General features: G+C 41.7%; 1 protein-coding gene and 1 long non-coding RNA gene across 2 annotated transcripts in view; one reads left to right on the forward strand and one right to left on the reverse strand.

Annotated features, from left to right (window-relative positions):
* The window catches only part of THSD4 (thrombospondin type 1 domain containing 4), a 146,781-nt gene that overhangs the window by 23,710 nt on the left and 96,107 nt on the right, over positions 1 to 26,964 (reverse strand). Inside the window, exons 3-6 of the mRNA XM_083586569.1 lie at positions 8,807 to 8,982; positions 7,717 to 7,813; positions 6,653 to 6,895; positions 747 to 876 (exon numbers count right to left, since the gene is read on the reverse strand). Of these exons, the coding sequence (XP_083442695.1) occupies positions 747 to 876; positions 6,653 to 6,895; positions 7,717 to 7,813; positions 8,807 to 8,982 (646 nt within the window). The remainder of the gene's footprint in view (positions 1 to 746; positions 877 to 6,652; positions 6,896 to 7,716; positions 7,814 to 8,806; positions 8,983 to 26,964) is intronic.
* LOC310749798 lies at positions 1,069 to 6,643 on the forward strand. The gene is made up of 3 exons (XR_014541794.1): positions 1,069 to 2,209; positions 2,717 to 4,823; positions 5,045 to 6,643. It is a non-coding gene; the product is annotated as an uncharacterized lncRNA (long non-coding RNA).

The following is a 26,964-nucleotide window of genomic DNA, read 5'->3' on the forward strand; positions in this document are numbered from 1 at the left end:
ATGTGGCCCTTATGCTGGAAGAAAAAGTTTAGCACCCCATCTATCTACGTGCTGGACAGAAAAAGTTTTTGAGCTCAGCCACTGTCCTAGCCCAGGGGTTCACCAACATTTTTCTCTGGGCCACACTTTCCGAATAAAAATTTGCTTGTGCCACACTGTGTTTGAAATGTATGTGCGGATGTGGCACAAATCAATGTGCAGGGAGTAAAGCAGCATATATTATATTTGATCGGTGAAATGGGCACTGTTACAGGCGTTACATTTGTAAGAACTGCATCTTTAAGTGGGGCAACGCCTACACTTTGGAATGCCCTGCCTCTTGATCTCAAGCAGGCGCCTTCACAATACTCTCTTCAGAGCCTGCTAAAAACAATTTTGATTAGACAAACCTGCTCAGATGTTAAGAAAGTCTTAACATGGACTTACAATTATTCTTGTTGATTTTCTAAGTGATAATGTTATTGTCCTATCTTTTTTGTAAAATGATTTAAAATCAAGTGCTGCATAATTTTTATGAAATAAATAAATAATATTATTGATTGTTTCATTGTCTTGAGAGTTATCGGAGCACACCACAGGGGGTGAAGTCAAATGACCTCCCGGGGCGAGAGCCTGGGCAGTGGGTACGGAGGTCCTGGACTGCCCAGACAAGACTAGTCTCTCAGCCTCGCTGATGTGGTCCAAAGGAAAGCAGAGTAATACGAACCCTGATTTAACCATACAAGTAATAAGCATCATTCTCTTACAAGGCTGGGCATGGGAAGGTGTTGCAGGCTTCCTCTTCTGGGGTGGGCTTGGTGCTGGTGTCACAGTAGCTCTCAGACACCTCCTCGTGGCTATTTCGGTTGACGCAGAGGAAGATGGGATACTGTGAGCCTGGGGTGAAAAGCAAGGAAGGAAAAGTAAGAAGCAGTGGGGGGAAATCTCAGGGTCATATGTTCGGTGAAAGATTCCTGTATTGCCCTGGACTAGATGAGATGACACTTCTGTTCCCATTCAACTCTACAATTTTACAATTTATTTACTAATAGACTGACATAGTTGAGCCTTTGGCCTAATTCACCTGCTTCTTCTTATGTTCTTAAAGGTGGCAAAAAAACAAGGGTAGCAGTCAGTTCTTCCCTACACATCTAACAGCAGCTTTTTTTGTTTTTAAATCAGGTTTCATTGGCCAATTAAAATAAACAAAAAGGAAAGGTAAATGGCCTTCACACTGGGCAAAGCATACTTGATCTTTGCTCTTGACTATCAGCTCAATTACTTTGCCAATCTTTATTTTGCTTACGAAGTTTGTTGTCCTGAACTGTGCTGCAGCTTTGTTATGGCCCGTGGCTAAAACAAAATGCATATGGAATTGAATCGCAGAACAAAGGGGGATTAGCTTCCTCCGCCTTGGAAATGTTTCCTAAACCCTTAGGATTGGGCTGCCCATTATATCATGTCGAAGAGCTGATCATGGTCGTCATCGTCGTTGCCCCCCGCCCCCAGCCAAAGCTCAGGAGGGGATTTTTGCAATTTCGCTTTGTGAGCCCTGGAATAAATCCCTTTCTGAATTCAAACCAGAGAGGCACCTCTGTCTTGCCAATTTCTCCAGGGCTAGAACTTGGACCAAGTTGGATAATCTTCCTAGTCAAAATATGACACACGGGTGGACTTGCGCCAACTCTGAAGTGTATTTTGATAACCAGACCGCAGCTCTCTTGAGGCAAGAAGGAATCTGCAGCAGAGCGGTCCCATTAACAGGCCAGCCTGCTCGGCAAAGAGCTAAGTCAGTCAGGCTTCTGTGGGGCGCAGGCTGCTGGGCTGCAGCACTTCCCACAGGTTTGGGGGAACAAAATGGAAAAGGTATAGCAGCGCCCCATGGCATCCTAAGGGAGGTCCTGGGACATCAGCAGGTGCCTGTTTCCCAAGGCCATGAAGGCTCCAGCTTGGAAGTGGACTGCTCTTCAGCATGGACTGGAAAACTGTTTAGACGCTGGAGTCTCCACCCATTCCTGACTCCAAGTCTGGCCCTGAACATTAAGAACTTAAGAAGAGCCTTTAGCTGGATCAGGCCAATGACCCATTTAGTCCAGCCTCCTGTTCTCACAGTGGCTGCCCAGATGCTTGGGGAAACTGGCAAGCGAGAGCTGAGCACTACAGCCCTCTCCTCTCTGTGGTTTCCAGCCACTGTAGCTCAGGGGTAGAGCATGTGCCTCACAAAAAGAAGGTCCCAGTGATAGACTATATGGAATTGGCGGAAATGACTGGCAGAATCCGAGACCAGGGAGAAGAGTCGGTGGAAGAAGATTGGAAGAAATTTAAAGATTATTTACAGAAACATTGCAAAATTAATGAATGTTAAAATGATGTCGGAATGAAATTAAGTGGTTTTAGTAGCAATGTTAAAAAGGAGTATGTAAAAATGGATTGTTAACAGGTGAAAATGTAAAGTTATAATATATTAAGATAAAAAATTAAGATAAAAACAAAGAGGGAAAGGATTTGCTGAAGTAACCATTTGAACTGGAATACAAAAAAGGGAGGTGTGAGGAGGTCAGGGAAATAAGTGAATGAAAGGCAAGATATGGAAAGATGGATTTACTTTTAATTGTTTTTATTTTTTTTTGTATTTTGTATTTTTTGTTTCTTTTTTCTATTTCTATTTCTTTTTTACTTTTGTAACTCTTTTTGAAACTCTAATAAATATCATTTTAAAAAACAAAACAAAAAGAAGGTCCCAGGTTCAATCCCCAGCATCTCCAGGTGGGATTGGGAGAGACTCCTGCCTTAAATCCAGGAATGCCACTGCCAGTCAGTGTAGACCATATGGAGCTAGATGGACCAATGTTCTGACTCAGTATAAGGCACCTGCCAATGTTCCTAACCATGGCCACTAGCCATTGAAACCATGGATTTGTTCTCTGTGTCCTTCGGCTGTTCTCACACATTACAATTTTTCACTTGGTTGTGTTATTTATTTTTTCAGCTCGCTCTTAATTTCCATATGTTAAGGTATCATGTTGCACATCTTGTTTTAGACATGCTTTAAATATTCCTAACAACCCATTTTATATGTTATAATATTTTACTTCTATCTTGTTTGGGTCCATGACCACATAATGAAGAGATGTGATTTGACAAAGCAGCACACCCAGAAGGCACTTTGTTTTAATTAATCTTGGACTTAAATGCTGCAGAGTTCATCATGGCCGGGGGGTGGGCAGGGGGGAATAAAACACCTTGGCTGTCCTGATTACCACTAATGGCTGCTTGGCAGCTGGAAAGAGGGGAAAGAGGCAGGTTTTCTCATAAAAGACATGAAAATGAAAGTTTCTGCCAAAATGGAATGTATTCAGTGGTGTGTTCAATGGGGAAAGCTTTCAGCATCACATATGCTAATTTACAGTAATTTCACTTCCAGAGGCATTTTTCTTCTTGCAGGATTTGCAGGATAGGTGTAACTTTTGGTACAGGGTGGAGTTTGCTCCTCCCCCCACAAATGGGCCCATGAACATGAGAGACATAATTAAAAGCATTCAAAATGCACAAAGTTCACCTGGATGACTCACATGTCAGGGGCAGGCTGCAGCTCAGGGCAAGAGCAAATGCTTTGCCTGCAGAAGGTCCCAGGTTCTATCTCCAGCCCCTCCAAGGCAGGGCTGGGAAATGCTGCTGCCTGAAACGCAGGAGGGCCATTGCCAGTCACTGCAAAAGCCTATATTGCATTAATATAATTTTCAGGCAGCAGATGTTTAGCACTTAACGTTGAGGGTCCCTACCAAAGAGTGATCAGAAGGAGTCCCACAGGGTCAGTATTTCCACACTAAATGCCCTATTCCTGTAATGGATGTCATTTTCCCCACGGAGAAAATATCCTGAAATAATGCTCCTTCTAGGGCATTGGGGAGGGACCATGGTGGCTACCAGGTGGCAGCTGCTAGGAGGAGATGCCCCTCACAGTTGTTAACATTAAAAGAAAGAGGGGGGAAATCTCTGCTGCCCTGCTGTCATCCTACTGCCAGGCTCAGCCAGCCCCCACAGATCATTTATACCCTTGAAAAGGACCAAAATGTGCTCCCACTTGGCTTCCGGTTCCTCTCTGCCTTAATGGAGGCAGACCCCCATGACAGCAGGAGATCATTGGCAAAGGAAAAACAAGAATGCTTGAGGGTAATTATCCTTGCAAGTTCCCCCAGGGATGGGGTGGGTGGGCTTCACTCGCAGTTCATATTGGTACCTGTCTCTCGCTCCAGCATAGGAAGCAGGGAGGCGCTGAATACGAAGGCAGGTTCTCCTGTTAATTAGAGTTTAATTGGACTAAAGTAGAGATGCATGCTAGAAGAGATGAGATCACAAACTGCGGAACAAAAACAACTGCAAGGTCTTTAAGGTTTGAACTTGAAGACTTCATTGGGTGCAAAAGATGCTGTAGGGGGAGGGGAGCCTACAGCGTCTTTATATAAAGTTTTCTTCTCCGCATTTATGTTTCGGCAACCCTCCCTTGAATGTTAGTTCAAATTATATTTGTACAAGCAAGGGTGGAAGAAATTGGATTATAGATATGGAATATAACATTAAACGGAACTGTATGTGTTAAAAAAAGGGGAAAGGGAGGGAAGCTCTATTTTGCAAAAAGGTTTACGATGGAAACTTAGAGCTGACTCTTCCCCATCCTTTATTATTTACAGAGTGAAGTGAATAACGCTAACAGGACTTGAAATTAAATTTAATTGGAAGTATAAATGCTCATTTATCTTCAGTCGGATGGAAGGATGAAAAAAGTCTGCGAACTTGCCGAGGAACTGATAAGGTTCATTACTGAGTCATCTGCAGTTCGACCAGTGGCGTAGCGTGGGGGGTGCAGGGGGGGCCGGCCGCACCGGCCGCAACATCTGGCGGTTAGGGTTAGGGGGCGCAAATCCACGGGTTAGGGGGTGCAAATCCACGGGTTAGGGGGTGCAAATCCACGGGTTAGGGGGTGCAAATCCACGGGTTAGGGGGCGCAAATTACTTGCCTTGCCCCGGGTGCTGACAACCCACCCTACGCCACTGAGTTCGACAGACTGCTCTTCTTCCCAGGCTGAGAGGGGAAATGGTGAAAACAGGTTATTTATTGGGACAGAGTGACTTTTGCAGTTGTTGTTAAAGTTGCAAAACAACCAAGCACGGGACGGAGCAATGGAGAAATTTCTGGAACAACAATGGGATATCAGCTCCGCCCAAGGCATGATGGAGAACAGCAGCAACAGGAGGAAAGAAAGACGTAACATCTTACAAGGAAAGGAAGAAACACCATGGACAGAATAATTGCCACACACAGGAAGAACAAGGATATTGTTTGAGTTCCTCACTTAACGTGTCAACACGAATAGAAGTTATTAATATTGCAGTTGTTGTATAAGGGATTATTACGACCGGAATGTAATGGAAATTAATACGGTTTTGGAATGCAGAAATAAAGCAAATAATCAAGCCATCAATTCTAGCATGTGGGGGGCCCACCTTATCTAAATTATATAATTTGGTATTTAAACGATTGGTATTATTAATTGTATTATAAATTGGTATTATTATAATGAGGCTATTATTGGATTGTAATTGAAAACTAATAAAAAATTATTATTAAAAGCAAAAAACAAAATGTGCTCCCACTTCACCCCACATGTAGATGGGCTGGCACATTTTGGGGGTGGGGGTGTACATTTTTGTTCTGCACTAGTATAAACCTGTGTGGCTCCCTGTGGTTCTTTTGCAGGCACTTCCCATTTTAATTGGAGATGCCATGTTGAATCAGAGACCTTCTGTACAAAGCATGCACCCTGCAACAGAGCTGTTGTTTCCCCCTTTAGCAGGTAGGCATCAGGGCGGATCGTAACAGGGATGTGGAACCTGTGCCCCACTAGTTGTTGTTGGGCTCCAACGCCCATCAGTCCCAGCCAATATGGTCAGGGCTCAGTACGATGGGAGCTGCAGTCCAACAACACCTGGAAGGCACCAGCTTCCCCTTCCCTGGATTTTAACTTGTTTCTCTCCTGGACTATGCAGAATTGGACAAAATGACAGGAAGGATTCGAAACCTGCGGGACCAGAGATTTACAGAAGATTGGCAGAAGTATATGAATTATTTGAAGAGCAACTGTAATCAACAAATTACGCTAGTAGGACTACAAGAAGTTTTGTAAGGAGAAATATACAAAGTGTTACAAAGTAGAAAAAGATAGAAATATTGGTTATGAGTTTGAAATGTAATAGGGAAGATAAGAAATGCATACTGAGAGATTAGATTGGAAAATTTTCAGACAGGATTGATGGAAGTCAAAAATTTGAATAAGATGTAAAAGTATGTTTAATTTCTGTTGAAAACGATATGTTAAAAAAAACCAATAAAAAATTACATTTTTTTTAAAAAAATTGCTTCTCTCCATTGCTCCTGCAAGTGACATTTCCTCCTTCTATGAATGCATCCTGTCTTTGCCTTGAGTTGATGTGAGCACCATGCTTTATAGCTCTTTACAAGCAGACACTGGCTATGTTTGCTTTTCCCTTGGTTAGAGACAAAGACAACACAGTTACTAAGTTCTTCCCGTACTCCATATTTTGCCTTTGGCAGACCAGGATCCCCCAGGGTAGAATATATGTGTCAACTGTCCACACACTCCAGACCGCCTACCTTTCCCACACGTGGCAGAGCATTCAGTCGTTCCAACTTGCTTCCAGTTGTGCTCTCGGCTGCGTCTTGCTGGCTGACCAGCAGGCACCTGGTTGTCTGGCTGATGAGAGGGAAACCTTCCTGGCTGGATCACCGGAAAGGTCCCCACAGGCTGCCCCATGTGAGTGCCTGTCTCCCCATGCAAATCCTCCTCCTCATAATTCACTGTCTCTGTCACATCCAACTGGCCATTGAATGGCTCCCCTGGGGGAATGGAGACAATAACTGCTTAAAATAATAGTCGTTCCTCTCGACCACGAGCCATTCCAAATGCAGTAAGGCAAAATCCCCATGACAAGCTGGGATGTTTATGCAAGTCCAGAAGCGAGTTTTAACAGGAAAACACAACATTTGTTCATATATACAAAGGCTGTATGGTTCTTTTGGAACAAGGCACCTCATTTGTCACAAATCAGAAAACTGATGAGCTCTCTTACTGGTATCATGATTCCTGCACAGAGCATTAATTAGAAGTTCATTGCATTGGGGGGAAAGAAATATAAAGGCTATTTACCAATGGGGATCTCTCTGCTCATGCATTTGGAGATTTGAGGGGTGTTCCAATGAAGACCTGAATAATGGGTTGTACCCAATGGAGTCATATGCAGAATGAACCCATTGAAATCAATGGACTTCAGCAACTATTTTTGCAACAAAACAGCATGATCTTAACTAGATATATCTAAACTTACAAAGTTCCATAGAATCAGAGAGAGTCAGAAGAGACCCCAAGGCCCATCTAGTCCAACTCCCTATTATATAGTTTGGTTCAGAGCTGCTGACTTGTGCCTCAAATCGCGGGGGACCAGTTGTGTGTGCGCACAACGTGACATCATGACGTCACGGGTGCCATCACATGCATGAGGTGCCAAATGCACATCTTTGGGAGGAGGCCCCCTCAACATGGTGGGAAGGGGCTTGGCCCCCTGCCTACAAATATTGTTTGACCCCATAAAGATGGTGCCTATGGTTTGGTTGAATAAGAGATGGCAGGTAACTCTTTCAGAATAAAACAGTCATCTTACCTGGCCGTCGATGAAGAGGCACCTGAGGGCTGATGACATTGGGCCCTGGAATGATGTACTCATAATGTATACCTGGATTGGGCTGCTGATGAATCATCTAAGGCAGAAACGAATCAAATGAGTGCCTGGGCAGATAGGGGGCTTAAGCTTCTCCACAGCAAACATATCAATCTAGAGACATTGCTCAGACCCCAGATTCAGAGATAGGAGACTTGGGGGCTTGTAGTTCTTGCCTCAAATAAAAAGTGAGCATTGGGACCCCTGAATTCTTCTGCAGCTGAGATGGAAATGAAAGCCAACCTTCTTTTCAATTTTTAAACCACCCTTCATCACAATAGATACTTAAGCCATTTACAAACCATCATATGAAAGAGAACACAATATGCAATAATAAAAATATTGTTCAATTATTAATACAACAATAATAGAGAAACATTTTAATGAACATAGCAGCAGTCTGTCATAACGACAGTACTAAAACCTTGACTAAGACAATTGATTTCTACCCCACACCAGGCTGAACAAATATGTCAAAGGAAACCCAGGCATCTACAGTTCCAAGGGGATGGAGTTCCACAGCTGGGGAGCTGCTACAAAGAAGGTCCAGCCTTGTGTCACTGCATGGCAAGCGCCATTCACTGGTGGAATGGTCAGAAGGTTCCCCCTGGCGATCTCAGGGCAGAGGCGAGGAGAAACATCTCAGCAAAATAGCTAGGTAGGCTAAATGGAAGTGATAAGCCCCACCATTCTCTTCTGGGTACAGCTATGAGGCTTAGCAGGTGGTCTCCTTTCAGTCACCATTCCTAAGCCTCACAGGATTGTGGCGAGGATCAAATGGGATAACTGCCACCCTGAGCTCCTTCGAGGGCAGGAATTTGATCAACAGTAACCCTACTCAAATTCAGTGGTACTTCTGAGTGCACATGCAAGTCGAATAAGACTGCAAAGCAGTGTGTCCCCCCCCCCCCAATTCAGTGGTTTGCATACTACTAACTATCAAGGGTGGTTCTTCTAGGTTATAGAGAAAGAGAACAAAATGGTCTTGTAGTTAACTGAAGTGGTATTATTATGCCTAATATTTGCAGCTTACATAGACATCCAAGATTTCATTTGTTGGGCCATCTGCTAGAAAGGATTCCCCTGCAGTACTTGAGATTTCATTGGGGCGTTTGTAGGTGAACATTGTTCCTCCTCCCTCATATCGCCCAGGTCGATCAATTGCCCAGTTCCCATTGATAATAGACCGCCCTGATCGACTCCGCAGTGCTGTAAGAAACAAGGGGGGAGATGGCATGTGTTAAGTTATACAAATATGTATTTATGATATATAAATGTTCATATTGACACAGCAATGTCCACATCAATAAAACCTGAGCACAAATTCCGTAACTGTTTGGTGGCAGAACATGTGCTGTATCTGCAAAGTGTCATGGGTTCCATCCTTGGTATCTCCAGACTGAGAATGATTCCTGCATGAAATCCTGGAGAGCTATTGCCAGTCAATGTCAACAATACTGAGCTAGACAGACCAAGGGTTGTGCAGTACTTGGTATATGGCAGCTTCCTGTGTTCCTGAGTGTCTAGAACACATCTCTAGGCGAGTCCAGGATGCAGTAACAGGAGAAAATAAGTCATTCTGAAAATCTCACCAAAAAAGAAGAGGAAGAATTGCTTCCAGTGACTTTGTATCACTCACCATGAGCTCTTGGAACTGTTTCCTTTATGGCAGGAATGGGGAACCTGTGGTCTCCCAGATGTTTTGAACTACAACTTCCATCACCCCCAACCACTGATCATATTGGCAGGGGCTGATAGGAATTAAAGTTCAACAACATCTGGAGGGCCACAGGCTACCCATCCCTACTTTAGGAAATCCTCAGGTACCAACCGCTCCTTTCCAGAATGCCCTGCATCACTCAGCATCCTGCCTTCATTGCCAACACCACACCCAGAAGTGGCAACAGAATACCCACTGCCAGAGGGATAACACTGAGGCCATTCTAATGTAGGAAAAAGGTGAATGGGAACATGAGCTTGCAGGTCAGCAGCTGAAGAAGGAGCAAAAAGGGTTTTCTTGTGTGTGTGTTTCTTTGTGGCTGATTAGCTGCTCTCCCTGTGCAAAGGTCAGAGGGGGCAGGGTTTCTGTTGAGGCAGGTGATTAGCTGTGGGAGGAGCTTATCAGAGCTTGCAGGGCTCTGATAAGTTTGATCCATCTTGCAGTTTGATCCATTTTTAGATTTAGGGGAGCTAGTCTCAAACGTTTGTTGGGGGAGACCTAGGTTTTTTGTGTGTTTTTTTTTAAATAATATTTATTCAAAGTTTCAAAAATACATAAGTATGAAAAAAAAGAACAGAAAAATACAACAGAAAAATATATTTAAAAAAGTATAAAAAGAAAAAACAAAAGAAAGGAATACAAATCCCATATTGCATCTTTTCATTTGCTTGTTTCTTGGACCTCCTCACACCTCCCTTTTTGTATTCTAGCTTAATTTGTTGTTTCAGCAAATTCTTCCCATATTTCTCAATTTTTGTTTAAATAATTTATCTTAACAGTCTATCTTATTTATTAACTCAACATATCCTTTCGATCTTTTGCTATATTCTATTATTCCATTTACATCAATTTCTTTAACCTTATCTTACCTTAAAAACCTTAAAATTCAAATTTTAAGCCATATTTCTACATAACTCCTTAAATCCTTTTTACTAATGCCAATTGGTTCCATTCCAGCATAATCCCTGATATTTCATTAGTGTTACACTAATTCCAAAAATAGAAAGAATTTTTTCTTTTTATAGACTTTTTCTTTTTCTCTAGTTTTTATCCAACGTCCCTTCTTCCTGGTCTCGGGTTATGTCAGTCCTTTCTGACCATTGCATCCAGTCCATCAATCTGGTGATCTTATGTCCGAGGCCCTTAAGTCTCTTCTATGCCCCTTCTGCAGATTTTCTTGTTCTTGTTTGTGCTTACGCTCTTCTTTGTCTTTTGTTGGTTTCTTTCGTAGTTTCTTTCCTTTCTCCTTGAGGAGTGGGTCTCCGGGGAATTCCAACCGGTAATAATCTCCATTTTCCTTCATCAAGCAAGCCCATTCCCCGCAGTCCCACTCCCCGTCATCGTCATTGTAATCCAAAAAGTAGTTATCCAAAAGATAATTGTCAACCTGTTTCATAGTCCCACCAGAATTAAGAGCTTCCTTGACTCCAGACACTTCCAGACACACTCCAAGTTCAATCTTCCAAAGCAGCGGCTTTTGCTCCTGCAGGACTTTGGGTCTCACCATTTGTGTTGCTTGGGGTGCAGTCGCAACCTCTTCCGTCTTCATCTGCCCTTGGACTTGCCCTGTCGAACCAGTTTCCTGAATTGGTCTCTGTATAGTTCTTTATCCTTGTTTCCTGTTAAATCATATTCACTGGCTACAGCAGTCATCAAGTCCAACTTTTCATTCATCAAGTTCATCTTCTCATGCAACTGCTCCAGCAATGCATTTGTCCTGCCAAGGGCAGACACCAAAACTTCCTCCCAACACATTTCTGTTCAAGGTCAAACGACTGGTCCCACGATCTCAATCTCGCAGCTGTGAAGTCTCCGAGTAAACTGCAACAGCAAACTGACAGGCTCCCTCTAGGGGACACAATTTCTATTTATATCCATCTTTAAAAACGTATCCAACAAAGGAAAATTACTTTCGATTTTCAAATACTTTGTTTCTTTAAAATGCAGAAATGCAGAAAGCAGCATTGAAGTTAATTTGTTTCTCTTTTTTTGACTATCTGTCAAAGTGCTCCACTTTTAATCAATGGACGTCTCCAACGATTTCTGTCCTGACACCCCGTTCCCAGGTTTGGGACGATGGAAACTTATATTCCTTTACTCTGTCTCCTGCAGGCTTAAACAGTCAAATTCCCCCCCCCTTTTCTCCTGCTTCCAAGGGGGTTTTATTGGTTGTAGATGCAGGAAATTTCAATCTTTAAGACAACTTTCCAGGCTATTAGATTGCAAGGTTTTTGCTTCAGTCTGTTTACAAAAAGTGGAAGGCGGACTTCCTGTTTAAACCTTCCCACTTCAGTGCCTAATTCACAAATTTCTTAATCCAATTTTCCGTTTTTACTCACAGGTACTTTGTTTAGAGTCCAATTGTCATCAGGAAAAAGTCAGCAATCTCCGGCGATGGCTGTGCGGCTTCCCTCCATGAAAGTAGCAATCGGTTCGCTGCACCGCGCTGCTCACCCCACTTTGCTCCGGAGCCCCAAAAAGGGGGTTTCCCTGCGAGTAGGGGAGGCGCTCTTGGTGCTCTGCCAAACCCCATGTTCCCAGGCTCCTCCGCCTGGGATTTCTAGCGGGTCCCCGCCTTCGCCGCGGCGGGAAGACCCAATTTCCACGGAGCTCGTTCCTCCGGTCAGAGAAACTCCGCCATTCGCCGATGGCGCTAACCCGGAAGTCCGGGGGAGACCTAGGTTTTTTTGGGGGGGTATTTGTCCTGTCTTCACACTTTTTATGATGGAGGACCGCGGTAGCCACCCCCAACGACACATTCTCAAGATGGAGGGTGAGGGAACAGCTGCAGTCGCCTGCAGTTCCTGCGCAATGTTTGCCATCTTGCCAAAGGTTGCAGGCAGCTTTACCTGCAGCAATTGCATGTTGATTGCTCTCTTAGAAGACAAAGTCCAGCAACTGGAGGAACGTGTAGCTACGCTCCAAGGAATTAGAGAGCTGGAGCTCTTCTTGGAAGCAACAGAGCACACCGTCTCCACCAAGGAGGAGACAGGGGACTCCCCTGAGAAGGAGGCTAGTTCACCAACACAGGAGCCAGATATATGGAGAAACGTGACTCAAAGAAGTAGGAGGCCCAGGGTTCGCTCTGATTGTTTAGAAATACACAATCGCTTCGAGGTCCTCTCCCCTAGCATGGAAGACGAAGAGCAGACTCGATTTGAGGATCTCTCCCTCATTACAGTCGATCAGGTATATGAAGATGAGCAGCAAAGTCAGTCCTCAGGGAATGTGCAGGCGACCTTGGAACGGACAGCTCACGGAAGAACCCCGACCAGACCTAAGAGGAGGCGTGTAGTGGTGATAGGGGATTCCCTACTGAGGGGAACAGAAGCAGTGATCTGTGGGCCTGACAAGATGTCTCGGGAAGTGTCCTGTCTCCCCGGGGCTAAGATCCAACATGTAACTGAACGACTGCAAGGAATCATAAAACCCACTGACAAATACCCCTTCCTCTTGGTTCATGTGGGAACCAATGACACTGCAAGCAATAGCCTCCAGAAGATCAAAAGAGACTACGAGGCTCTGGGCAGGGAATTGAAGCAATTAAATGCACAAATTGTCATCTCATCTGTCCTCCCAGTTGAACAACGTGGCCCAGGGAGAGAGGGAAAAATAGTGGAAGTGAACAGCTGGCTTCGCAAATGGTGTAAACAGGAACGGTTTGGATTCTTAGATCACGGACTGCAGTTTCTTGAAGATGGACTTCTGGCAAGCGATGGGCTGCACCTCACAACGGTTGGGAGGAATGTTTTTGCCAAAAATCTCAGAAACCTCATCAGGAGGGCTTTAAACTGACTAATGTGGGGGAGGGAGACAGTGCTCCTGAAGGTAGGAGTCTATCAATTGACGAAGATGATCATCCAAATGTCATAGACCAAATGGAGCAAACAGCACACAGACCTAGTGGTGGGAGGAAAAAATCCTTAAATAAGAGACAAGGGGGAACGATTAATGGCCTTCAATGTCTGTACACTAATGCGCAAAGCATGGGAAATAAACAAGATGAGCTTGAGCTCTTGGTACAGCAAACTAAATATGACATAATAGGCATCACTGAAACCTGGTGGGATAAGCCCCACGATTGGAATGTAATAATGGAGGGATACAATCTATTCCAGAGAAACAGACCAGACAAGAAAGGAGGAGGAGTGGCGTTATATGTCAGGGATGTGTATACCTGTGAAGAGATCCAAGATTTAGAACCTCAAAGCCAAAGTGAGAGCATTTGGGTCAAAATTAAGGGAGAGAAGAATAACAGTGACCTCATTGTGGGAGTTTACTATAGATCCCCAAGCCAAACGGAGGACATAAATGATGCCTTCCTGGAACAGATGGCCAAGCATGCAAAAGGAAGGGAGATATTAGTAATGGGGGACTTCAATTACCCGGATATTTGTTGGATGTCAAACTCAGCCAAGAGCATAAGGTCAAACAGATTCCTCACTGGCCTTGCAGACAACTTCATTGTCCAGAAAGTGGGAGAAGCAACAAGAGGAACAGCCATTTTAGATCTGGTCCTAACCAATGTTGATGACCTGGTTAGTGGGGTAAAAGTGGAAGGATCATTAGGCGCGAGTGATCTTGCTCTTCTGAAGTTTACTATACAGCGGAAAGGAGCAGCCAAGCATACTAGGACTCAATTTCTTGACTTTAAGAAAGCCGACTTCATAAAACTTAGGGAAGTGCTGGGTGAGATCCCATGGACAGTAATACTAAAAGGAAAGGGAGTTCATGATGGCTGGGAGTTTGTTAAGAGGGAGATAGTAAAATCACAACTTCAGGCAATACCAATGAGACGGAAACATGGAAGGTGCCTAAAGAAGCCAGGGTGGCTATCTAAAGAACTTTTAACTGAGTTAAGATTAAAAAAGGATGTGTACAAAAAATGGAAAAGGGGGGAAACCACCAAAGAGGAATTCAAACAAATAGCCAGCACGTGTAGACACAAAGTCAGAAAAGCTAAAGCACAGAATGAACTCAGGCTTGCTAGAGAGGTTAAAAGCAACAAAAAAGGCTTTTATGGGTATGTTCGTAGCAAAAGGAAGAACAAAGAAACCGTGGGGTCACTCAGAGGAGAAGATGGTGAAATGCAAACAGGGGACACAGAAAGGGCTGAACTCCTCAATGCCTTCTTTGCCTCAGTCTTCTCCAATAAAGAAAACAATGCCCGACCTGAAGAATTTGGAGCAAATGATTCAGCAGAGGAAACACAGCACAGAATAACTAAGGAGATAGTACAAGAATACTTGGCTAGTTTAGATGTATTCAAGTCTCCAGGGCCAGATGAACTGCATCCAAGAGTATTAAAAGAACTGGCAGATGTGATCTCAGAACCACTGGCAGTCATCTTTGAGAATTCCTGGAGAACAGGTGAAGTCCCGGCAGACTGGAGGAGGGCAAATGTTGTCCCTATTTTCAAAAAGGGGAAAAGAGAGGACCCAAATAATTACCGCCCAGTCAGTCTGACATCAATACCAGGGAAGATTCTGGAGCAGATCATTAAGCAAACAGTCTGTGAGCACCTAGAAAGGAATGCTGTGATCACCAATAGTCAGCATGGATTTCTGAAAAATAAGTCATGTCAGACGAACCTGATCTCGTTTTTTGACAGAATTACAAGCCTGGTAGATGAAGGGAACGCAGTGGATGTAGCCTACCTTGATCTCAGCAAGGCATTTGACAAGGTGCCCCATGATATTCTTGTAAAGAAGCTGGTAAAATGTGGTCTTGACTATGCTACCACTCAGTGGATTTGTAACTGGCTGACTGACCGAACCCAAAGGGTGCTCATCAATGGTTCCTCTTCATCCTGGAGAAGAGTGACTAGTGGGGTGCCACAGGGTTCTGTCTTGGGCCCGGTCTTATTCAACATCTTTATCAACGACTTGGATGATGGACTCAAGGGCATCCTGATCAAATTTGCAGATGACACCAAACTGGGAGGGGTGGCTAACACCCCAGAGGACAGGATCACACTTCAAAACGACCTTGACAGATTAGAGAACTGGGCCAAAACAAACAAGATGAATTTTAACAGGGAGAAATGTAAAGTATTGCACTTGGGCAAAAAAAATGAGAGGCACAAATACAAGATGGGTGACACCTGGCTTGAGAGCAGTACATGTGGGAGACTCCCGGTGGAGCGCGATCTCGCCACAAGCGGGGATTTTACCATGAGGGAAATCCCGGGCTATTTCGGAGGAATAGGGGTGCTACAGGGTGCGGTGGCCCCCTAAAAATACCTCTGGTGGGTGTCCAGAAGGTCAGGTTCCCGGCGGTACCAGAAGCGGTCCGCCCGGCCGTCAGGTAGCTTCCAAAAGAAGCAAAGAGAACGGCGGAGCGGATCAGCAGGTCGAGGGAAGCCATTATCTACCTCCGAATAGCGAAGCCCCGAGCTTGCAGAGGAAGCGCTTCGCTCTCAAATTAAAGCAATCTGGAGCCAAATTAATTATAAATTGAAGTTTGGGAATAAGGAGACTCTGGAGAGTGAAAGGAATTTCGTGGAGTTCAGCTGACAGCCGAAATCAGCTCAGACGCAAGGCTGCATCCAGAGCGGAAAAAAGGAAAGTGAGTTGCCCTAGCGTCTATTGTTTCTTTCCCCCTACTAACTCCTTTAAAAAGTAACTTTTAAAGAAGATACACTATATTAAGGGCAATTCTAAAGTAGAAGGGGAAACAGAAAAGCAACTTTTTGTTTAAAAATTGAAGTCTTTGATGTAACGGAGGGGCAAATAGAAGAAGGAAGTACTTCCTCACTTTCACTTTTAAAGAACAAAGGACAGTGAAACAGAAGAGAAAGCTTCGACGCCATTGAGAATGTTTAAGCATAGTAAAACAGAGAGAAGACGTATTAAAGAACAAGCACATTTTGGTATGGTTTGACTGGTTGCTTTAATCTATTTTCATTTTTTGTCTTTTTGAATCTTTGATATAAAGAATACATAAGAGACTTTAACTAATTGAGACATCTTCACAACTTTTACTACTTTTGTAACTACGCCACACTAATACGGATTCAGGACCTCTAGTGGTTGGAATGAGATGCTACAACTTGTTTTTCTTCCTTTTATGATTTGTTCTTTACTTCTTCATTGATGGATATTGAAAGTTGAATATAAAATTGGACATAAATTTGATATCGAGGATATTAAGGATCTATAATTACGGTGTCTTCTGCTACCTGTGGAAGTGGAATTTGGATTATTTTCTTTTTTTTCTATATTTGCACTATATATACTTCTCCCGAACTTGGAGGCAAAAAGCTGGAAACAAAAGTGGATATAAAATTGGATATTAATTTGATAATAAGGATTTAAATATTTTGTCTTCTTCATCTTTGGGACGGTTTGCTTTTTTTTTTACTGTTATTTCTTTGGCCTTATCATCAACGTTCTCCGGTTTTGAAAGAAGATGGATTTAAGTCAAATTAGGTAATCTGAAGCTAAAGACACAATCTATAGAGAAATAAGTCATAAAGAGGATTAGCCTGAGTGGAGGCAAGAAGACGACACTGCGTTGACTCTGCATTGACATTTGGTGATATATACAATTTAACAACTGTTAATTAATTGAAAAGTTATAAATTAGAAAACTGAGTAATTGTAAAATTGATAAATTTTGAGGTATACAAAAGATTGTTTCATTTGATAAATATAGAAGAATATTGGAAGGGTATACGGGATTGTGAGGAGGTGTCAACTTTTTTTTTCTATAAGGGATTGGTGGACGTAAAAGGTTTCTTTTGTGTTTGTTGGGTTAATTAGAGTAAAATGTCGAATCCACCAAAGAGAGGGACTGATGGGGGGACACCAACAGAAAGGAAAGGGTCCAAACAAGAAACAGACTTTAAAGTAGATATTCTAAGAATGTTTGCTGAAATTAAGCAGAGTGAAAAAAATGTAGAGTCAAAATTAGAGCAGGTGGACAACAAGATTGGAAAAATGGATAAAAAAATTGATGAAACAGTTAATGAATTGAAAGGGCAAATAAAAGAGGTGTCTAGGAGAACGTTTAAAGATGTTAAACAGGAGGAGGAAAAGATTAAAGTAGAGATGATGGAACTGAGCAAAGCGCAAGAAGAAATGAAGGATGTAATAGCCATGAATGAACTGCGGCAGAAGGAGGTGAATCTGAGGCTTAGAGCGGTGCCAGAGACACAAGGAGAAAATATTAAAGAGAAATTGATAGCAGAATTAGTGCAGTGGATGGAACTACCAGTAGAAGAAATGGCAAAAACAGTGCAAAATGCATTTAGAATGCGAGTAAGAACAACAAAAGCAAAAAGATTTGTAGGAGACTGCTTGATCACATTTAAAGATAGAGAAATGAGAAATACGATTCTACAAAAGAATAGAGAAAAGAGATTGAGTATTGATGGGAACTTCATAATCATCTTTAAAGATATACCAATTAGACTACTCAAACAAAGAGACCCATATAAACCATTGGTACAGGCGCTGAAGAAAAACAATATTGAATTTAGATGGGAGTTTCCGGAAGGAATTTCATTTGCGTATAGAAATAAGAGACACAGGCTGACAAGCCCAGAGGAGACTGGGAAATTTTTGAGAAAATACAAGGAATTGAGATCAGAAAGGGAGGAAACCAAAGGAGCAGATGGAGGAGCAACAGGAGGATCAGACTCAGAGGAAGAAAAGGGAAAGAATGGAAAGATATCGGATGAGGAAGAAGAAGAGGAAGAAGAAGAAACAGCTAAATTATAGAAATATAAATAAATTTATTTAAAATCAGGACATCATGGCGTTAAAAATTTGGAATTGGAATATTAATGGGATAAATGAGAAAAAAAGAGGAACAAAATTGAACAAATTTTTAAAAAGGAAAATTTAGACATTATTTGTTTACAAGAGACACATGTGGCAAGAAGACACAAAAAAATATTGATTAACAAAAGATTAGGAAACGAATTTATATCTTCAGACAAGGAGAAAAAAAGAGGAGTGGTCATATACATAAAAAACAAAATTGAAGCTCAACAAATTTTCAAAGATGAAGAAGGAAGGATAATTGCAGTTCGAATCAAATGGCAAGGAGAAAATTTGATCATAGTCGGGATCTATGCACCTAATGGTAATAAGACTGAGTTCTATAAAACATTGGAAGAAAAATTATTTGAATATATGGATCAGAAAATTATCATAATGGGTGATATGAATGGAGTGGTCTCATTGGAAATGGATAGACTTAGAGAGGGAACAAGCAAGGAAAGGAAACTACCCAAATCCTTTTTCTCAATGATTAAAAATTGTAATTTGATAGATATTTGGCGACTTAGACACCCATTGGACAAACAGTTTACTTACTATTCCGAACCGAACCAGTCAATGTCAAGGATTGATCAGATTTGGATCTCGAGTGAACTGACTTCAAGAACCCAACGGATAGAAATACAACCGAAAGTGATTTCCGACCATAGTCCAATAAAATTTGAACTAAAAGGTTTTAAGGAGAGAACTTTCAGATGGAGAATGAAAGATTATCTCTTAGACGACCAGAAAATCGTTGAAAAAGCACAAAAGAGGTTAACTGAATATTTTGTTGACATCTGTAACAAGGGTACAAAGATAAAAGTGGTTTGGGATGCAAGCAAGGCAGTGATGAGAGGATTTTTCATCCAGCAGAATTCAATCAAGAATAAAAACAGAGAAAAAGGTAAAAAAGAAATTTTGAAGCAGATAATGGACAATGAACAAAAATTAATCAAGAAACCAAACAATTGAAAAATAAAGGAAAATATCAAAGCTCTACAAACTCAGTTTGCAATGATAATAAATAGAGAAGTGGAATGGAATATTAAAAAACTGAGACAAAGAAACTTTGAGTTTGCGAATAAATCAGGAAAATGGCTTGCATGGCAAATCAAAAAAAGAAAGGAACAGAATACAATAAACAAAATTATAGTGGAGGGAGAAGAGATAATCAATCCGAAGGAAATTAGAAAGGGATTCTTGGACTACTACAGAAGACTATATAAAAATAGAAAACAATTTGAGGAAAATAGAGAGATTTTTGAAGGAGAAAAAGGTGCAGAAGATCCCGACAGATAAAAAAGAACAGTTGAATACCCCAATAGAAATAGAAGAGATAAAAGAAGCAATAAAAGATTTAAAAAGGGGAAAGGCTCCAGGTCCAGATGGATTCACCGCAAGTTATTACAAAGAAATGAAATCTACTTTGATGATGACACTGAAAGAAGTAACGAACAACATTTTAAGAGAAAGAGACATCCCGGAAACATGGAAAGAATCATATATTACATTTATTCCAAAACAGGATTCAGACCTAACTCAAGTTAAAAATTTCAGGCCGATTTCATTGCTAAACACAGACTATAAAATATTTGCAGGAATCCTTGCGAAAAGATTGAAAAATATACTATTAGAAATCATTCATAAGGATCAGGCGGGTTTCCTTCCAGGCAGGCAGATGAAAGATAATATAAGAAATATAATCAATATTATGGAATATCTGTCTGCCAGGAATGAGAAACAAGCCATAAATGTTTGTGGATGCAGAGAAGGCCTTTGACAATATAGCATAGGATTTTATGCTGAGAAACTTGGAATATATGGAGGTTGGTAAAGAATTATTTAATGGAATAAAGGCAATTTATACAGAACAAAAAGCCAAATTGATTATAAACAATGTAGTCACAGAAGAAATAAAGATATTAAAAGGAACAAGACAGGGATGCCCACTTTCGCCACTATTATTTATAACGGTGCTAGAAGTCCTTTTAAACTCAATTAGACAAAATAGGAAAATAAAAGGAGTGACAATTGGCCAAAATGAATATAAGATCAAAGCGTTTGCAGACGATTTGGTAATAATGATAGAAGAACCAACAAGTACAGCAAAAGAAGTATTGGAGGAAATCGAACAGTTTGGAGGAGTGGCAGGTTTTAGACTAAACAAGAAGAAAACGAAAATGATTGCGAATAACATGGATCAAAGTGTAATTGAAATAATCCAACAGCAAACAGAGATAGAGGTGGTTAAAAAGGTGAAATATTTAGGAATATGGGTAACTCCCAAAAATATAGATTTATACAAGAATAACTATGAACCAGTATGGAATGGAATAAGAAAGGACTTGGAGGTGTGGGGAAGAATGAAACTGTCATTTTGGGGCAGGATATCTACAATTAAGATGAATGTGCTTCCAAAGATGTTATTTCTATTCCAGACTATCCCCATAATTAAGGGGAATAGGATTTTTAAAGAGTGGCAAAAAGCGATTTCAAGATATATTTGGCAGGGCAAAAAGCCGAGAATTCAATTTAAGTTATTAACAGATACGAGAGAAAGAGGAGGCTTTGCCCTGCCTGATTTGAAATTATATTATGAGGCATCATGCCTTTGCTGGTTGAAAGATTGGATAAAACTAGAAAATAAGGAATTGCTAGACCTAGAGGGGTTTGACAACAGATTTGGATGGCATGCGTATTTATGGTATGAGAAAAAGAAAATCCATAAAGGTTTTGAGAACCACATCTTCCGAGGTCCTCTAATTAAAGTATGGGATAGGTATAAAAAACCTATTAGAACCTAGAGTACCACACTGGTTATCTCCTTTAGAAGTTATGAGTATAAAGAAAATTAATATGAGAGGCAATTGGATCACATATGGTCAATTGTTATTTAAAGAAGGAGGGAAATGGAAAATGAAATCATATGAACAGGTTAAAGAACATCTATATGATTGGTTGCATTATTTTCAAATAAATGAAATGTTTAGGAAAGATATTAAAGAATGTGGTTATGCTGACAAGGATTCTATATTTCAGATTGAAATAATAAATAATGATTTTAAAATTTTATCCAAAATGTATAAGTTGTTGCTAGAATGGAATTTGAAGGATGAGGAAGTTAAGTTGGTTATGATACTTTGGGCCAGAGACTTTGGCTATAACATACAATTTGAGGATTGGGAAAAACTATGGAAAGAAAATTTAAAATTTACAGCATGTATGACATTAAAAGAAAATGTTATGAAAATGTTTTATAGATGGTATATAACACCGGTAAAATTAGCGAAAATGTATAAGACTTGTAACAAGTGTTGGAAATGTAAAGATAAAGAAGGCTCTTTTTACCATATGTGGTGGGAATGTAAGAAAGTGAAAGGCTTCTGGGAAAGGATATATAATGAATTGAAGAAGATTCTAAAATATACATTTATAAAGAAACCAGAGGTCTTTCTGTTAGGAATATTAAGAAATGAGATAAAGAGAAAGGATTGTAAATTTTTCCAATATGCAGTGACAGCGGCAAGAGTGTTACTGGCCCAGAAATGGAAACAACAGGAAATACTGATGGTGGAAGAATGGAGAATGAAGCTGTTAGACTATGCTGAGTTGGATAAATTGACTGGGAAGATTAGATATTTAAGAGACCAAAAGTTCATTGAGGACTGGGGAAAATTTGTGGAATATCTGGAAAGTATAAGTGAGGGACAGATAACGCTAGAGGGATTTAAAGAAGCACTGTGAAAAATTGAGAAGTATTGTTTAAAGGGAATAGAAAAGAAAGATATAAATAATGACAATATAAACCTAAGGAATGCGTAACTTAAATAATGACTATGGATGATTTACGGAAAAGCTGAAGGAAGTCCAGAAAAGAAATAATTTGTGAAAAATTGGATGTGAAATTAGTATGTGTTTTTGTTTTTGTTGTAAACTAATAAAAAATATTTCAAAAAAAGAGAGAGCAGTACATGTGAAAAGGATCTAGGAGTCTTGGTTGACCACAAACTTGACATGAGCCAATGCAATTCTGGGCTGCATCAATAGGAGTATAGCATCTAGATCAAGGGAAGTAATAGTGCCACTGTATTCTGCTCTGGTCAGACCTCACCTGGAGTACTGTGTCCAGTTCTGGGCACCACAGTTCAAGAAGGACACTGACAAACTGGAACGTGTCCAGAGGAGGGCAACCAAAATGGTCAAAGGCCTGGAAACGATGCCTTAAGAGGAACGGCTAAGGGAGCTGGGCATGTTTAGCCTGGAGAAGAGGAGGTTAAGGGGTGATATGATAGCCATGTTCAAATATATAAAAGGATGTCACATAGAGGAGGGAGAAAGGTTGTTTTCTGCTGCTCCAGAGAAGCGGACACGGAGCAATGGATCCAAACTACAAGAAAGAAGATTCCACCTAAACATTAGGAAGAACTTCCTGACAGTAAGAGCTGTTTGACAGTGGAATTTGCTGCCAAGGAGTGTGGTGGAGTCTCCTTCTTTGGAGGTCTTTAAGCAGAGGCTTGACAACCATATGTCAGGAGTGCTCTGATGGTGTTTCCTGCTTGGCAGGGGGTTGGACTCGATGGCCCTTGTGGTCTCTTCCAACTCTGTGATTCTATGATTCTATGATTCTATTCTATGATATGGGTCTATGAGGGTGTATATGGTGTAGAGGAAGTGGATTGAGAGAGGTTTTATCCCTCTCTCATACTACTAGAACCCAATGAGATCACCCAATGAAGGTGAACTTTAATAGATGGGGGGGTCAGTGATTCCTTCACACTGTGCATAGTTAAACTTCTTGGCTTATGGACAATAAGGCTATCAATGGCTACTGGTAAAGATTTGTTTATTTTACTTATTTATGTGCTGCTTAATACAATAGTTCCTATTGTGTACAACAGAAATGCATCCTAAAACCAGTTAAATTAACCAGAATACTGGGGGGGACGGGACTCACCTAAATAATGAAAACTGAAAAAAATGCAAGTTGGTCACATATTCTCACCAAGATGAGAGGCAGCATGCTTGGGAGTGCTGCTTCACTTAGGTGCTTCTGGTGGACTTCCCCAAGGCATCGTTGGCCATTGTGAGACCAGGATGCTGGACTAGATAGACCTTTGGTCTGATCCAGCAAGGCTCTTCTTCCGTTCACTCCAATTGTAAGCTGGAGTTTAAGCCGCAACCTTTTCAGACTTAGCAAGTGCTTGTCCACAGCAGGATCATTCCTCCTTAGATAGATCTGCTTAGTGACTTTAGCAATGCATCCATTTCCCCTGTGATCTGTCCATGGTCCTGACACCTTGCCAGTCACTTTCCATTGGAACTGGGTGTTCTTTGGATGTACTTCCTTCTTGCTGACACTTAATTCGACCTACTTCCTGGGCTGAAGGTTCTTTCCAAAGTTATGTTCCATTACTGGGAAGCAGCTCCTCCACAGGGGTGAGCCTTGAATAGGCACCTGGCACAAATGAGGAACATCTACCCGTTGATTTAGCAGTGGAGTGCCTGGGTGCACGTGCGCACACACACACTGATATTGTTGGACTCAAACTCCCATCAGCCCCTCTACTTGGGGATTATTCCTTTGAAATATTATTTTATTTGATGGTGTTCACAAATGGTCAAGCCCTTTTCCTCTTCTTTCCTTTGCCACCATGCGGAATGGAAATGTTTCCTTGCCATCTGTGGGTCCCGCTGGCATGAGAAAGTGCTCTATGCATATGCTGATGTATGCACATAAAGTCCATCCGTATGAAGAGGGACCCTTCATATTGAGCCAGAATCCCTCCTTGTATAGAGCTCTTCCCTGCACTAGCTAAATGTGAAGATGGCAGGCTAGCTCTGTTGCATAGAGCTAGCACAGGGATATGTTCCCAGTGCAAAGTGCTATGGTCAATCTGCATGGCTCCACATCCCCCCTCACATGTTCTGTCAACATGTAGGAGATATGTGAACCTCCCTCCTGACATGGGGAGAAGTGTGCATGATTAACATGGAAGGATTCCACCACTTGCATTCCTTGCTTTTCTGGATTCAAGGTCTACCTCTTGTTAAAAGGACAGGGTGGAAACTTTCAACTGTCTGCGACAATAACTGACAGTCAGCAAGATGCAGCCAGTGCAATTTAATTAGAACACCTGTGCTACAGAGACCTTTGGCAAGCTTTTTCTTGGCCTAGACTTAAACTATTTTTTAATATGGAATACTTCTATTAAAAGTATAAATGTAGTTTTATTTGATAATTCCTAATGTAGTTCTCTGGTTCTTTTCTTAAATCAAAAGCATAGAAATAAATAGGAAAAATGCTGGCAAAGACCGAGTGGTTTATAATGACATTGCACAAAGATTGGATTGGTGCTTGGAAGCTAGCTGGTCTTTTCAAACTCCAGCTTGATATTCATCATAGATGATCAACTTAAATTAGGGTCGCCAATGCTATACTGTGATTAAAGCACCACCAAATGTGCTGTCAAAATGTTGAGAGACAATATGGAAATGAAGTTCTCCTGAGCAAAACTCGGGAATGAACTTTTAGGGGTTATTTTGCAGTAGCAAATTTCTTCACTGACTTAGATTAAAAGAAGTCCTCGATCCCCAACAACCCATTGCCGCCAGCCTTTTCTATTCCCCCAAACTGTCAGGAACCTAAGGCCCATGGGCCACAAGCGGCCCACGGGAGTCATTTAACCAGCCTACAGCCACCCCCAAAATGAGTTGCCTGCTTGGCGAGTCCCCACGTGCTGTGCTAAACCACCACAGCACGGCACAGGAACTTGCTTCTGTGGCTCTGAAAATCGCATCTGTGCAGATGCAGACACCGAAAATCACGTCTGCGCAAACGCAGACGCTAGAAATCGCATCTGTGCAGATGCAGATGCCGGAAATCATGGGTGTATGCGCAATCCGGCCCACGGAGGGATCTTCGCTGGAGTGAACTGGCCCAGGCGAGGTAAACCTTGCCGACCCCTGCTCTACACTCTTCCAACCAGGCCTCGGGTGAATGTGGTGCCTGGAAGGCACACCTTAATAAGCCTCACTGTCTGAGGGACTGCAACACAACAGCACTAGCTCCCTGATTACTAAAGAAGAATAGAAAAAGAGACCTTCTGGACCAAACCAAAAGCCCCTCCAGTCCATCATCCAATCTATTAAGCCTTCAAAAGAGCTAATAACCTGGACAGCATCTGGTAAGTCACCCTAAATTGTCAATAGTAAGCATGTCAAATTGATGTCTTAGGAAATGTTATTCCCTATGTTGAAAGCACTTTTAGAATGCAATATTTGTATAGTTTGGAGTCAGACTGTGGGATGTGAAGGGCATTGCACCCTCTTTATACATACAAAGAACTTTGCACCTTTTTCGGGTGTCAATCACAGTCCAGCATGTTTCTGAAACATTAAACAGGAATGCTACAGAGTGAAGGAAATAGCATTTCAGACTCTTAAAAATTAAAACCTTGACAAACTTTACATCCTGGAGAAGTGGTGAAGTTAAATTACATATTAGCTTTCCCCATTACAATAATAAAAGTATATTGTAAAAACCCGGCTAAATTTTAAAACAGTAAACCAGATCCAGAATTAGAAAAGGAGGCAGGCTGAATGCTCAAGAAGGCCACATTCCTAAAGAGGGTTTGATGGAGAAGATTTTCCCCAAAGCTCTTCTGGTTGCTTGTGGTATTCACTCTGTTCCTCCTGAATTCAAGCTTAACTGAGAATTCCTAAAATTATTTCTAAAATTGGGAGAATGAACAACTTGCTGACCTTCCAGTTTCTATAAATTCAGTCCCCCCTCCCCCGCTCCCAATGCACATATGTGCCTGATGATGAAATCTTGATATGATGATGATGATGATGATGGTTAAATCTGTTTACCACGCCTAGACTCACAGGTCTCAGGAGGGTTCACAGGATAAAATCAGAACATTAAACCACGAAAGACATAATAAAAACAAAACAGCCCGGTAGCCCCTCCCCCAAACACATTTTAAAAGGGCGTCAGATGTCACTCAACCCAAGACCTGGTTAAAGAGGAGCATTTCTGCCTGGCACCTCGAGGTGTATAATGAATTGGTTTGAGTCCTACCCTCAAAAAAACAAGCTTGTTTCATCTTCCATGTGAAAGCCCTTCAGATATTTGAATGTGGCTATGATATCTCTCCTCTTTTCCAGGCTAAACATAACCAGCTCCCTCAACCATTCCTCATAAGGCTTGGTTTCCAGACCCTTGACCATCTTGGTTGAGGAAGATGTGTCCATTATCACTTGCTTCTGAACCTCCTTGTAGCATCCTTAGCCATTGCTAGTGCTGATCTAGATAGACCATTACTTGCCATTGGGTTAAAATGGGCAACAGCTCAGTGGTAGAATATTGTCAGGTTTAGCGCTTCTCCCACACAAGACACAGAACGCTGGCAGTTTAAGTAGCTGAGGTTTATTTCTCAATAACAGGCCTACAGCAGTCCCAGCTTCCACAACTCATCCTTCAGCATCGGAGTCTGTTGACTCAACTGGCTTCTGACCCATCCCAAGGCCAGATATACGCCACGTCCTCCCCCGCCTCCTGCTGGCCCACCTCTGCTCTAATCACTTGCTCCGCCTCCTACTTCTTGGCGACTCAGGTGCAGCCAATTCCTCTTTCCTCTGGAGATTCCTTTCTGCTGGGTGTGTTGCTGACAAACATGTGCTTTGCATTCAATCTTTAAG

Source organism: Podarcis filfolensis (assembly GCF_964270895.1).
Source record: "Podarcis filfolensis genome assembly, chromosome: 14".
NCBI classification, from domain to species: Eukaryota; Metazoa; Chordata; class Lepidosauria; order Squamata; family Lacertidae; genus Podarcis; species Podarcis filfolensis.